The sequence below is a fragment of the Parasteatoda tepidariorum genome, chromosome 5 (assembly GCF_043381705.1).
Source record: "Parasteatoda tepidariorum isolate YZ-2023 chromosome 5, CAS_Ptep_4.0, whole genome shotgun sequence".
Lineage (NCBI taxonomy): Eukaryota > Metazoa > Arthropoda > Arachnida > Araneae > Theridiidae > Parasteatoda > Parasteatoda tepidariorum.
The window spans coordinates 91,002,164-91,017,845 of record NC_092208.1 but is presented as its reverse complement, the minus strand read 5'-3'; the positions used below and the strand labels follow the sequence as shown (position 1 = coordinate 91,017,845).

Here is a 15,682-nt window from a genome sequence, read left to right as displayed (position 1 = left end):
ATTTATACCTCGATTTTTTCATAAGGAGAATTACTTCAGCATTAAAAAACTTGAAGGATGGATTCACTGAGGAATTCAAGCAATTCAAAACAAAACAAAAATACTCTTGCATTCATAGTAAATCCTCTCAACGCAAATACAAATGAGATCAACATTGAGCCATTTGAAATTGATGCTTCAAATACAATTGCTGGATTTGAAAACCGAAGAGCTCACAGAACTCAAGAGCAATTAAGTTGGATGTTCAGAATACATACATGTGCATCACACAGCCACAAGTGGGCAGCTCTGAAAGAAATTCCGCGAGTTGAGGGCCTCATATTCGGTGCATGAAATAGTATTCCAGAATGCTACAGTTAGGTGAAGAAGTTGGGGTTCTGACGATCTCCGGGTCCACATATTCGTGTGAGCAAGCGCTCTCTTGTTGGAATACGATAAAATGTAAAGTCAACTAATAAATAAAAATCTATAATCGTGATTGAAACTTAAACAACAAGTTATATGCTTAGTTAAATTTTCAACCCCTGCCCTAGAATTGAAATTTTAAAATTGGAAGTAAAAATTTTTAGTGGCTCTCTAAAAACTTGGAAATTTTGCTCTAGCGCCATCTGTGCTGAGTTTTACACGGTAAACCATTCAATGGGAACAAAATCATCAATAAATCAATTTGTTATGAAACTTGATCAAACAATCAATGTATTGCTATGATCTGGGTGTGCTTTCTTCTCTATCCTTCAGCATTCTCAATTCGACGTAATTTTTTCTTGCTTTTACTGGAACTACTTAATTATATGGAATAAATGGAAACTAATTCGTATGAAATGCATTCCGAAACAACATGGGAATTGTATGAAATGTGTGTTGCATTCTTGCAGGTATATAAATAATTTAAGTCTTTTATAGTCAGAGATTTTCCGATGTTCTTGTTTATGATAATCCTTACTTAAAATGCTAATTATTTAAACACGACGTGCTTACAATAAATAGTACAGAAAATTAATTTGCTTGTCATGAGTACTCTGTTTCATTTTCGAAGATCAAATCGTTCTTACTCGCTCATATTTTTGCTCCTGATAAAAATATACTTGAGGGTGTCCCTTGGCGAAATTTGCGACTTATGTTTGGCGCCATTCCTGTTTGCTTGGAACACTGTGGTAACAGGAATGGCGGCCGAAAATTTATAAAATTGTAGTGTACCCAATATAAACAAAATTAAATAACACAATAAAATGAATATTATTTTGAATCGAAACAAAAATTAATGGAGCAAGCACAGAAATAAAAGGAAAAAAACTCACTTCTTCATTAAGCTTGAATATCCTCAGATTTAGGTGCACAGAATTCTCTATTAGCAATTAGATACTGTCTTAATTTATCATGAATAGTATCCGTGTACTCTGTTTATGAGTGCCCACATACCTTCGATCTTATTGACCATAAGCAAAAGTGCCAGCCGGTATCCAACGTAGAACTAACGGACCTCTGAAATTACATATACTCTTGAACATTTAAAAATAAGGCTTAAATCTAAACTTATCAGAATCACGATTGGGTTTCAACATCGGCCTGCTTGGCAATGAACCGCGATCACAACTTGGTAAGAATCTAGGGGCGCCCTCAAATGTAGTCTACTCATTTAAAAAAAATTTTAATTATGTAGCTTTGTTCATTTAAATTATATTTATTATTATATAACGAAAGATCTAATAAAAGTAAGTATTATAGATTTTTACAGATGTATATGCAGGGCGCATATAGACTTAATATCCGAATGATGATTGTCAATATATAGGTGGTCTTTGGAAAAATATGTTTATTACTAAACTTTTGGTATTAAAACTTGCTTTTTATGTGCAATCCATGCATGTCATTTTTGAACCTTTTTATCCTTCCATTATTTTGAATAATTATTAATAATAGAATTTATATTATATATTGCGTTAAACATATTATTTGTATTGATTCATTGGATGAAAAAAACGAAATATATATTTAATAAAACTTCATTGATTACTAATATTAAAATTGTCTGCAGCTAAATAATGATATTGATTAAATAATACTGAAGGATATTAATTTTGTATTACTGGCAAGCAAAGAGGGAAATAACTCTTTAAAATATATTTCTAAAATAAAATTTGGCAGTTCACTATTAGTTTCCATGCTAATTAAATCTGTAAGGTAACATAAAAGCATATTCAATCTAATCTGTTCTTAGTGTGTTTTATTATTATTTGTATGTTAGCATATTAAAGTGGTAATTATTTTTCACTCATTTATTGAAAACATCCATTAATATTATTAAAACATTCATCAATTAAAAGGTTACAATATTATTCGGCATATTGTTTTTTAAAAAAAAAACCTATTTATACAAAGCAAGAATAAAAACAAAAAATTTGGGAGAAAATTTTTATTTATGTTTAGAAGTAGTTTTGTTTTACACAACAAATGATGCTCAGATCCATGAATTTCTCTTCTGTATTTCCCAGGGAAAAATAACTGGTGTTATTAAAATTTTGTAGATCTTGTGATTGAGCAGGGCATTTATCCACTAATAAAAGAACTTTTTGTTTATCCGTTTTCCTATCAAATTTATAAAGGAAATAAAAATGTTCAATGTCATCTAGACTGTTTTGTTGCAAGTATATTTGCATGAAAGCTTCATGTTTTTAAGACATTATGGTTTCTTTAATCTTCCAATAACTAATGGTGTAAGTTTTTTCAGGATCATCAGAATTGCAAGAAAGTTAATCTTTTTTTTTAAAAAAAAACTTTTTTCCCACTGTGGCATGATAATAATTTTCCATTAAATGTTTAAAGTTTTGTTGTGCATTATTTAGAAAAACAAAAAGAGTCTCATTTTGACTTATTTTTCAGTTTGTGTCCTTTTTTTTTTCTTTCTAATTGTCTGCGTTTCTTTCCATTGTTGCACAGCTTCTTCATTGACATTTGTACTTTCCACAGAAAAGACATAAGTTTCCAAATGACGTATGTTTTTAATTCTCTGTCCCTTCCATCTGATGGCAAAAAGTTTTGCGTGTCACAACTCTTTGACAGCTGATCGTCTTACAATCTCATGTCAACGTTAACACGAAGTTTTGAGGCATAAGCTTCTTCAAACTATGTCAACCTAACTTTTTAAAATTCCTCATTCTTTTCATTGCTCCTTTTTCAATAGAACACCTTATTCTCAGTTTGCTATTACAATTGCTTGGAGAAAAAAAAAAATTTAAATCCTTAAACAGAGTCCCTCTTAACGTTGATTCTGAGCCATTCAATGACTTTGTCAAAACCTTCTTTGAACAGTTTTCATCAGGTTTTTTTTTTAAACCTCCATTTCAATTAAAGTGACAATTTTGTTCTTTTTGCCATGTTGAAAAGCAAACATCGAACTAAAAGAATAATCTTTTGTTAGCTGTTAATGTCACGTCGTAAGTATTGTACTAACTTCTTTAATTAGTTGTGATTTGAGCCAAGAACTCTCTATGCTTGTACACCTCTGAGTGAAATGTGTTCCTGGAATCTGAACAATAGGGTAAGGAAGAGGAGAACCAGCTAGTTTACCAACTGAAGGATGGCCAGGTGGATTCTTTTTTTGTGGTCTGAAAGCCATATTTTAATAGCCTTGAACTATGATTTTGAACACTAAATTATGCATTTTTCTCAAAAAAAATGTTTAAAAGTAACAGGGGTCTGTTTAGAAGAAATTTGGGTCCATTAACGGACCCTTCACAAAATATTTTAACTTAAAAACGGATCCTTCACAAAATAATTTATCTTTTAATCGGACCCTTCACAAATTATCCTCATTATTTTGTTAATTGAATAAACCCTTCCCTGCGGAAAAAAAAGAAAGATGGATGTAAATGAACTAAGTTATTAAAATTCTAATTCCTAATTTATTAAAATTATTAACATTGTCGGTTATTATACCATCATCAACAGCTACTGTTGAAAGGTTATTTTTGAAAATGAATCTTGTTTGCACTGAGTTGCGAACGAGAATGAAACAAGAGACACTCGATAGACATTTACGCATTATTGTAAATGGGCTGGAAAAATTGACTGATGCTGAGTGTTCAGTAGGACTGGGCGATACATCGATGAATCGGAAAACGTCGATGTTGTGCAATCATCGCCGATCCGATGCTTAGACTGGCCTCCTTTTCGAAGCATCGTGAATTCCGATGCGAGCACGATGTTTTCCGATGCCAGGTTGACATCGATGTTTCCCGATGCCGCGAAGCACGATTCTCCCTCTCCAACATTGATGTTCGTAAGCACGCGCGATGAGCATTTTCCCCCGATCATGCGGCGACATCGATTGTCGTGACGATATTTTCCCCTATGTTTCTTCCTTCGCGAAGCATCAAGTAACGATGTGCTCACACGATGATTTCCGAAGTGACTAGACGATCTTTCCCCTTGTGTTTCTTCCTTCGCGAAGCATCAAGTAACAATGTGCTCACACGATGATTTCCGAAGTGACTAGACGATCTTTCCCCTTGTGTTTCTTCCTTCGCGAATTGTCAAGTAACGATGTGCTCACACGATGATTTCCGATGTGACTATAACTCATCGCCAATGAAAGATGAAAAGGTGCTTTCTTCATTTCATGTAAATCCAAGAAAAGAAAGTGATTCTCGGAGGATTATTTATGTTTTGTTATTTGACAATACTTTGAGATCATTTTTGTCTTGTTGAAGAAACGATCTTCTGTTTCGATAAGACTTTTTATTTATTTACTTTTTTACCTATTTATTTTTCTTTGTTAAATCTGAAGAATTGCATTCCCTCAATATGGATAAAATGTTTTCATTAATAATTTTATATAAAGCTGCAATTTTGCATAATGACCACGTTTTCAATTATTAAAAAATGATTATTATTATTGTTAGAAAATATTTAAAAAAAAAATCTAATATTTTTGCAAAAAATCTTTGCAAACGAGGTTTTGAACCGACAACTTCTCAAACGCAAATTTTCTTTTTAAGACAGTCGTTTCGTTTTTATTTCTTTGTCATTTTCTTTTTCGACATGACTGCTTTTTGATCTTTCTTATTTATAACAATTTTAATAAGAGTGTGCAGTTAAATTTTATTTCCACGAAATATAGTTTATCAACATAATAATACATTAGGTCATCAATAATTTTGAAAAGAAAATTTCAAATAATTGATTTTTACAATATTGAAGCCATAATAATTTCCATAAAATCCTTTTTCAGGAAATTTTGTTTTTATACTGGTTTTTCTCAATTTCCTCAATTATTGAAGGTTACTACCTTCAATAAATTATTGAAAGATATTCTTCAAGAAATTCTGGAGAATGAAAGGTCAAGAGGTTATGCGCATCGGCTGTTCTAAGTTTTCTAGCTTTCTCAATCCATATATATTTTTTTTTTATTCTTTTTCTATTACGTTTTTTATTTTTCTGTTTATAAAGATTTTTAAATTGTTGGCTCAATGCACATTTAAAATTTTATTTTTATAATTGTATCTATTTTATTTTTACAGTTGGCTGACATAATTCGTTTATCCAAAGATAATTTTATGTAAAAATGATTTTAATTAATTTTTTTATTAGTAATAGTCGAAAAAAGTTTGAATTGTAAGGTATACAAATTTTTTTTAAAAATATAACTTTTTATTTTAAAATAAAAAAGTTAAAAGAAATTAGTTGAATAGTTTCTGAAAAATAAATTTAAAAAAAATCAGACTTTTTGAAATCCAATTATGAAGTCAACAGTAATTTTTTTTTCATGCACTGCACTCTATCCACAAATATCAAATATTAATTGCTAAAATATCCATGTTAAGATAAATTTATTACAATATGAGAGCTGAAAAAATGCACCAATTTCTTCTAATTTTATTTTCTAGAAAAATTATTTCTTAATGTAATAATTTTTTAATGTGTTTTTGTCTAAGATACCTAACCATCTTTAAGAATGTTGAAAATTAACGATAATTTTTGTTGGCTAAGGTTGAAATACTATTCTTTTTTTTTAATTCATCCTTAAAGATAATTTCTCATTTTTTTTAAGCTGCATGTAAAATTTTAATGAATTATTCGTTTCACTAATTAACTATTTATTCAATACCCTCTTTCTTTACTTTAAAAACTTCCGATTGTTTTCAGAAAAGTTTGAAAAGATGTGTTTTATTTAAATTGAAAAAGACAGTCTATCGAATTATTTTAATACAAAAGAAGAAAATAATCAATTTACTAAACATTGATATACCCGGATATAAAGTCATATATTTAATTTACTCCTATCTTTACTTTTTTCTCTTATTGATTATATAACTTTATTGAAATTAAATACCTATAAAATGAATATAGTTCGTATAATGTAAATTTGATGCATTTTGGCAGATTTTCACTTTTATAAATTTTTTCTGAATATCCCCCTTGAAATCTTACTCTCCTTTTTCCACAAACACACAAAGTTTAAATTCTAAAAATCTAATATATATATTTAAAATTTTAGATTTAGTCTTACTTTACAGTAGCATCAAATAAAAAAAAAGTAAAGGTGTGCAAGAATGCAAAATTTGGCAAAACCAAATGTGAAATAGTAATGTGACATCGCGATGTATCGAAACATCACGATGTTTGAGTGGCGATGCATCACGATGCTGAAATCTTAACATCGCCCAGTCCTAGTGTTCAGCTATTATAGATATTTTCAAATCTACTGGCAATTGACGTATATTGCTCTAATATTTTGTTAATTTTGTTTTTCTGCTTTAATTCTAATGCTAAGTTTGATCTCATTTAATTATGTACCTTTACCTCTTCGAAGTAAAAAAAAAAAAAATTATAAATTCCAAGTGTAGTATTCTAAGAAAATATAACAAATATCATGTGTGCATTCTTATTGATATTAAATGATAATTTTTTTTTTTGTAAATAAGTAATTGAGCAATATATATTTATTCATGAAATTAATTGATAAAATATTATGTAAATAAAAATTAACTTATGTCAATTTTTAAAAAATAAAAATATTATAAATTTAAGAATTGCTTAAGTTTACCTATTGTGTAACACATTAGAAGTGATACATAACTAAGTTGTATTATTTAAAATATGTCAATTGAAATTATTAAAAATGTGAGTGATTTTGTTTCCATTATTCATCCGAAATGAATATTCTGCCTTCAGCAGTATAGGCTAAATACCAAATATTTTTGTGTTGCATCTCTAATTTAGTAGCAGCAATTGCTGTTTATATTTGAAAATTTATAATTTTTTTATTATAATTTTACAGTGTTGAGCATAATTTTGTATCTATTTAAAATTTAAAAACTCCTTGAAAAGGTTTTTTGCAATAACAGGACCCTATTTGCACAAATTCACAAAATCAGGACCCTGGTTAAAAGAATGTGACTTAACGCTTATTTTATATTCACAAATTACGAGTAATTTTTTCACAATTTTACTAAAACAGGACCTTTCACAAAATGTCATGACAGAACCCTGAGTAAGAATTTTTGTAAGTCAGTAGGTACCTTCTATAAAGAACTCACACAAGATTTTAATATTTCACTGTTTGACCCTAACCTCACCTTATCATATATGTATACAGTCAACCTTCCTATAACGCGGTACTCTCAGAACGTGGTTTCCGTCAACAGCATCCCATAAGTTCCTTTCGCGTAGCCTAAGCTGTTTAGTTCGTTAGGGCCTATTTGAATTATGAGGGATCAGATAGCGCCAGTTTCATGTAGGTCCAGGCAGTGGGATCGCGGCATAGTAACTAGATATGTTTACATAAAGATTATCTCCGGCTTATCTCATAGCGACATCGGTTTTAGTCTTTTCAGAGCTCTTTCACAGTGCACACGTTTTGTTGGTGACCAAGTCTTTCTAAAAAAATTTCTGCACCGTCCGTTCGTTCAGCTTTTTGCTGTTTAATTTGTGGTTTATAATTGGACAACATTACACAATACTGTAAGTAATATTCTTCTTTTGTTCTGATATAATAAAAATAAAGTAATTATTAACCCTAGATTTGCATCATGTCAAACAGGAAAGAAACAAGGAAAGAGTTAAAAAGAAAGTTTATATCTCTTGAAGATAAAATCAAAATTCTAAATCGTTTAGAAGGCGGGGAAAAACTATCTTTGGTTGCAAAATCAACCAAGTTGAATGAATCTACAATTGGAACCGTAAAGAAAAATGCAGACAATATAAGGAAAACTGTGGCAGATGGCTGTCCGTTAGGTGCGAAACGTGTTACTCGCACCCGAAATTCTAATCTGGTTAAAATGGAACGGGCGTTAATGATCTGGTTGGAAGACTGTATAGCCAAAAAGATTCCTATCAGTGGAAATCTTATCAAGCAGAAAGCACTTAAAATCTATGAAAATTTAAGGAATATTGGGCATTCTTCTGCAGAGCTAGAAAATCATTCGTTTGTCGCGAGTAAAGGGTGGTTTGAAAAACTAAAAAAAAGGTACTCATTACACAATATTATGTTTCAAGGAGAACAGGCCTCAGCAGATGCTGAGGCTGCCGAGAATTATAAGCTGGAATTAGCTAGAATTATCAATGAAGGAGGCTACTCACCTCATCAGATTTTTAACGCCGATGAGACGGCATTATATTGGAAAAAACTACCATCTAGAACCTTCATTTTGAAAAATCAAAGGCGTGCTCAGGGGTTTAAACCTTCAAAAGAGCGTGTCACCCTTCATATGTGCAGCAATCTATCAGGGAGCCTGATGATAAAACCTATGATAATAAATCATTCTTCAACTCCACGTGTTATGAAAAACATTAATAAGACCGAATTGCCTGTATTCTGGCGATCTAATAAGAAGGCTTGGATGACCCAAGATTTATTTAAGGATTGGTTTATCCCGGCAGTGGAAACCCATATGATGGAAAAAATTGTATTTCAAAGTTTTATTGGTTCTTGATAACGCTGGTTGCCACAACATACAACTGGATCATCCAAATGTAAAAATTTTCTTCCTTCCTCCTAACTGCACGTCATTAATACAACCTTTGGACCTAGGAGTCATTCAAACTTTAAAAATGTATTACACACGCCAAGTTTTCCAAACCATTTTCGACAGATTAGAAAGTAGTGAAAATAAAATCCTTACTCAAGTTCGGATGGAATTTTCTATTTTAGATTGTATTAGAACCGTGTCATCGGCTTGCGCGGAAATTAAACCATCAACGCTTAATGCTTGTTGGAAACCCTTTTTACCTGAAATGGTTCAAGCAATACAAGATGATTCTGCAATTTCACTCTCAGTTACAGAAATAGTAAACATTGCTTCTCGTTTAGGCGATGAAGAATTTACAACAAACCATCAGGATGTAAGAGAACTCATACTCGGGGAATAAACTTTAGATAAGGATGAACTGATGGATTTAATTGATACACCCACCTCAAATCCATTGGTGAACGAAAATAAGAAAAACGAATGGGTGCCAAATGTCGATTTATGAATTTATGAACGATTTATAAATGTCGACTTGCGCGGAAATTAAGCCATCAACGCTTAATGCTTGTTGGAAACCCTTTTTACCTGAAATGGTTCAAGCAATACAAGATGATTCTGCAATTTCACTCCCAGTTACAGAAATAGTAAACATTGCTTCTCGTTTAGGAGATGAAGAATTTACAACAAACCATCAGGATGTAAGAGAACTCATACTCGGGGAAGAAACTTTAGATGAGGATGAACTGATGGATTTAATTGATACACCCACCTCAAATCCATTGGTAAACGAAAATAAGAAAAACGAATGGGTGCCAAATGTCGATTTATAAGATGTGAAAAAAGGGCTAAATTTGGCTAATGAATTAGAACTCCATTTCATTGAAACTGATCATTCAACGGTGCGTAGCGCAAAGTTTAAAAGAGAGTTAAGAAATTGCTTAGCTCCCTATAGAGAGTTTTTAGTGGAGTTAGAAAAAAAAGCTACAATCGAAAATCAATGTGAAGATGAGCCAAGTGAGGAAGACATTTTGCGTATTAAAAGAAGACAAGTTAGGCGACTCATATTATCTGACAGCGAGGATGAGTGTTGAAAGATTAAATTTTACAAAAGTCTTTCTTGTTTTTGTTGGAAAACAGTTTTTTAGTTTAATTTTGGTATCATTTCTTTATATAAACTCTTCAATTCAACAAAAATAATTTATAATTTATCTTTTCCTTATTGGTCTCCATATAACGCGGTACAAATGATGTGATTTGTACTAATTCTGCGTTTCTTATAGCGCGGTTTCCATACAACGCGGTAGACGGTTTCCATAGAACGCGCTACGAATTAGCCTGGTTTGTACGGTTAAATCCGAGTTTCTTATAGCGAGGTTTCCATAGAACGCGGTACGCACTCACCGTGTTATAGGAGGGTTGACTGTATATATATTTATACAATAATATGCAAATTTTACCACTTATTTTTTTCAGGCACCTACGTACCATCTTGCTCTAGAAGCAGTATTAGTTGTCTGGGTAATATGGTTACTTGTTCACAAAAGCTATAAACCTCAGAGAATGGAATTGACTGAACGCGTAAGTTCATTCAATAAAATGGAATATTCTGTAAACTTTTCACAACAATTGAAAATTAACTTTAAGGTCAATTAATTTGGATAAGCTATATTTTTATTATTATATCTCAATATATTCAGTTTCAAGATTTCACTTTTTAATGTGTAATATTATTTGTTAAAGGAAAAAGAGCAATTGATTGCTGAATGGACTCCAGAACCTTTAGTGCCTCCATCCGATGAAAATTTAAATTTTAAAACAAGAACAATAAGTGGGTAAGATTACTTTCATTTTCAAGCTTCATTTTTTTAAATCTAACCTTTTGTATTATCCTTTTCTATTAGCTTGTTTCTTGTCATTTATATTGTAATACGTGACTACTAAATTTGTCTTGGTAAGCTTGACAAGAGAAATCACAGTATGTCATAAAAAGGACATTTTTATTGATTTTGGTAATTACTAGGCTGAAAATGACCTAAATTATGCATTTTATCGTTGTATATTTTCCCTGAAGTAGATTTTTTCTTCTTTAGTTTTAAAGAATTTCTGCATTCATGTTTTCTTTTCTCTTTCTCTCTCTCTCTCTCTCTCTCTGTTTATAAACACAATTTTATTAGAAGTACCATGTTATGTCAGTAAAAGGCATAATTTGGAATGGTAGCCCAAGAAGGAGTTACTTTGACTCAACCTTATAAAAGGCTCTCTTTTTTTAATGGCCATTGAAACTTTAAACAAGTTTATTTATTGTTCACTAAAAATGTAAATTTAAAAATAATGTTTATCAGAAAGGCTTATTACTAACATTCCTGTTTTACTATTCTAAATTTAAGGAAGAAAAAAAATTGGCCAAAGCAGCCCTAGTATCTGACGGTTTAGTGATATAACATTTATATTTATTAAATGTAGGGATTTAAAATTTTTAAGTTATTCAGCCTCCATTGTTTATTTTTTAAATAATGGGAATTTTCTGTAATGAAATAATTTTGGTGGCATAAATTTTTTTGGAAGCAGATGAAAAGACAGTGCTGACTGTATTGCGTAATTGTAAAAAGAAAATAATAATAAAAGTTGATACTTCTAGTTAACAAAAACACTACAAGCTGTATAATTTTAAAGTATTTATATAATTACAAATATGTTTTTGAGATTTTTAAGTAAACAAATGATGTGATCTTAAAGCCATGAAAAGTGTCCAATACCGAAAACATGCCACCTCTGCTGTAAGCTAATAAGTTTTTCCCTGCGTGCCAGGGTTCAAATTAAGTACTCAGACAAGGTAGAAATCATTTTCGTTTTTTTTAGTCTGTTTTAGAATATTTAATGTAATTTTTATTTATTCTGTAGTTATTTTCTGTTGTTATTGTCAGATAAATAATTTATTTTATTTGTTAATTTTCTTAACTTAATTCTTTTAGCAAAGTTGGGAAAATGGTAATCGTGGACGGTAAGAAATGTTTGAATGCTGCAACTCATAACTATTTAGGTTTGGTAGAGCACCCTAAACTAGAGGTATTTTTCTATTGTTTTTTTTTTTAATACAAATTTGTTCTCATACAAAAAGTTTTAATTTAAACATATTTTGCAAGTGATGTAGAGAAATGGAGTTTAATTTTTTTATGAGAGGCACTTCAGTTTGAACTAAGCCTGGAGTTATTTTTTGTTACTTTAGTCAAACTGATTTAATTACAGGGATCATTCCAGGATTCTGTTATTGGAATTTTGTGAAAAAATATATATGATTTCATGGAAATTATTTTTGTCTAAAATCTATAGTTCTATTTCTTTAAAATCTAGAAATTTCTGGAAAAAAAATTAAGAATGTATGGGTACAAATGAAATTAAATGAACAATACTTTTTAGATAGATAAACAAATACTAAAAATCTCTAGATGAACAGACTGCCGTGTTTAACAATCCTGTAATTAAATCTATATAAAGTTTCTGTTTGGAATAATAATTTTTTTAAATCAAGCAATGGAAATGTACAAGGTTGTTACAGTTTGGTACACATAGTTACAGTTTTATTCGTTTATAACTGCAGTGTAGTCAGACTCACTAATAACAAAAAGGAAAAGATGATGGAGTTAATTTATTAGTTAAATCGGCATGCTTGTTAAAGCTGAGTTGACCGAAATTGCAGAAAAATAAAACAAAAGTTTCTTATGCACTGAGATAAACTGGAAAAGTTTTATCTTTTGCTTCGAAAAGTTTTACTTTTTATTATTTTTAATTTACCCTGCTGAGAAAAATGCAGAAATTGCAGAAAAATAAAACAAAAATTTCTTATGCACTGAGATAAACTGGAAAAGTTTTATCTTTTGCTTCGAAAAGTTTTACTTTTTATTATTTTTAATTTACCCTGCTGAGAAAAATGCATGAAGTGTTTTGATTAAATCATTCACTTATAAGTGCAATATATTTTAAGATCTAAAATACACCTGATATATTTATTAAAATGATAAACAGGTTGTCTATATTGATTTATTATGTTTCTTAATACTTTTAGAGGTCATCTCCTACAATTAGCAATTATAAAGGGAGTTGTATACATTGGCAAAATACTGTGTGTGTCTGATTGAATTTCAATGTCTATAATCATAATTTTATTATTCAGAATTAATTCTAAGGAAATGTCTTGGAAATTTTCAGAGCTGAAAAAAATTCAGACCCACTTGAGATATGTAGCGCAGAGAATCAGCGAGTACAACCATTGCACTAGTAGTGTTCAAGTTGTGGGGAAAGGTTATTTCGATTATGTCAACCTTCATCTATCAAAAGGTACCCCGAGATAGAATTCAGTTAACATATCTTATATACTAGTGAACTGATGTTTAATAATTGTAGTGGTAGTTATGCCATAATACTCTTCCACCAGAATTTTATCTGGGATAGAATTTAATGATCAGATACCCTAGTTGATTCAATGCGCTTTGCGAAAGCCTGGGAGAGATATATTAAGTTCACCAAGATTTGAGCGTTTGTCGTGAGAGCTGTATTATGATCACAGTTGTGTGTGTGGTTGCTATTAGCAGTGTGTGAAGCATCCTGTTATGTGTAAATGACACTGAGAAGTAACAGCGCAAGGAAGATGATGATACAGTAACAAATAACTAGTAATGTTCAAGTTGTGGGAAAAGGTTATTTCGATTATGTCAACCTTCATCTATCGAAAGGTACCCTAAGATAAAATAGAGTTAACATATCTTATATTCTGGTGTACTGATGTTTAATAATTAATGTGGTAGTTACGTCACTAAGTTAACTTTGTACCCAGACGTGAGCTAATAGTTCATTAGTGCAGTTCTATTGATGTGTTAACGTACAAATGGAATAATTTTTGATTTATTGCAAATACATTCCTGTAATACTTTGTATTTATTGTAATATCTCTTATTCATTTTTTAGGAAGCCGCCTTACAGTGTTTAAGAAAATACGGTGTGGGTTCTTGCGGACCTCGGGGCTTCTATGGAACTGTTGGTAATGTTCAAAACAAAACAATTATTTTAAACAAAGAAGACTGCTCTATTATAAATCTATAATGCATATAGGAAGAATTTAATGGAAGAAAGTATCAAGTATCATTCTGAAAAATTTCAGAATTCAGCTTGCTGCTATATTTTCGAAAGCTTATGTTCCTAAATTCCCAAAACTGTCTCTGAGAATGCACTTGAATCATTGTCATTAGTCAGGATGTTTTTGATGATATAGTGCTGAGTAAAGTTACCCTATTTGATTTCTGCTTCACACTGACTACTGAATTGATGTACAAAATATTCCCATTGATTGACAGGTTCCGTATTGAAATCCTTTTTTTGTTGAGCTAGCCGTAAGTAGGGGTGCTGCGCGATTTGAGACAAACTGAGACAAAACGGCATTACTGCGCCATTTTGCGTCATTCAGCTCAGTTTCTGCCAAAGCTGCGCCATTCTGAGACATAACATCAAAAATTTGACAAACCTGAATTCAGTTTCAAATATTAATTCGCATCGCCGTGAGTCATTGGAGAGCATTTTGCTGTTCACGCCTCCTAAATACGTCATTTAAATGTCAGAAATTCCGTTAGGAGAATCAGCTATTGGAATGCATTTAGAATATGCGTTTCGTGTCTACAATTGGATTATGTACAGCAGTGAGTAGCAATCAGTATCGTATGCACGTGATCTTGTAAAAAAAAGAGGGTATTCTTCCCTTATACTATTGGTTATTATCTTGCGTTTTTTCTTAGAAAACTGTACAGTGCGCATAATAATTCAGGGAGGAAAGACTTCCGCGAAAGAACAGAAATCCGCTTTTTTCTTCCAATTTTTAAAATTTCCGACCATGTTCCAAAAACTAAAATTTTTAGGGAGTCCAATTAGAGAAACCCAAGCCGCCGGAAAGATAGTCAGATTACCGCGACTTCCGCTATAGAGTGGAAATGAGTCTAAGCGTTTCGTTTCGGCCGTCAATATTTGATTTTTTTTTTGTTTGGCTGATTTTCGGAATTTTAAATATTAGGAACTGCGCTGGAATATGCTAAAATCGCGATTTTTAATCAGACGATTTTCATATCAATCATCGATTTTCGTATTTAACTGATTTAAAACTTATGTGTTGCGATTTTTTTTACGCTATTTAAAAATCGTACTAGCAATTCCTATTCACTCAATTTAAAAATTCAATATCGCGATCTGTATTCTCGCGAGTTTAAAATCCAACGTAGCGGTTCAAATTCGCGCATTTTTAAATCCAATATTGCGATTCGTTATCACGCAGTTGTAATATCAGATCTCGTTTTTCGTATTTGTACGCTATTTAAAAATTGTGATTCGTATTCACGTGATCTAAAAATTATGCATCATGATTCTTATTTGCGCGATTTAAAAATTCAATATCGCTATTTGTATTTTCGCTTTTTTAAAATCCAACAGCGCGATTCTTATTCACGTGATTTTAAAATTCAAAAACGTGATTCATATTCACTCGATTTTAAAATCCAACCGCACGATTCATATTCACGCGATTTTAGAATCCAAAATAGTGATTCATATTCACGCGATTTTAAAATCCAATATCGTGATTTGTGTTTTTAAAATCCAGCAGCGCGATTCATATTCACGTGATTTTATAATCCAAAATCGTGATTCATATTCACGCGATTTTAAAATCCAATATC

At 31.1% G+C, this 15,682-nt stretch overlaps 1 protein-coding gene across 1 annotated transcript in view; it reads left to right on the top strand.

The window, feature by feature from the left end:
- Window positions 1-670: 670 nt before the first annotated feature.
- LOC107443901 (serine palmitoyltransferase 1) overlaps window positions 671-15,682 on the top strand; it is a gene marked incomplete at its 3' end in the record, with an annotated part of 25,748 nt that continues 10,736 nt past the window's right edge. The window contains 5 exon segments of the mRNA XM_043056388.2: window positions 671-875; window positions 10,443-10,547; window positions 10,710-10,801; window positions 11,942-12,035; window positions 13,932-14,004. Coding sequence (XP_042912322.2) covers window positions 801-875; window positions 10,443-10,547; window positions 10,710-10,801; window positions 11,942-12,035; window positions 13,932-14,004 — 439 coding nt within the window.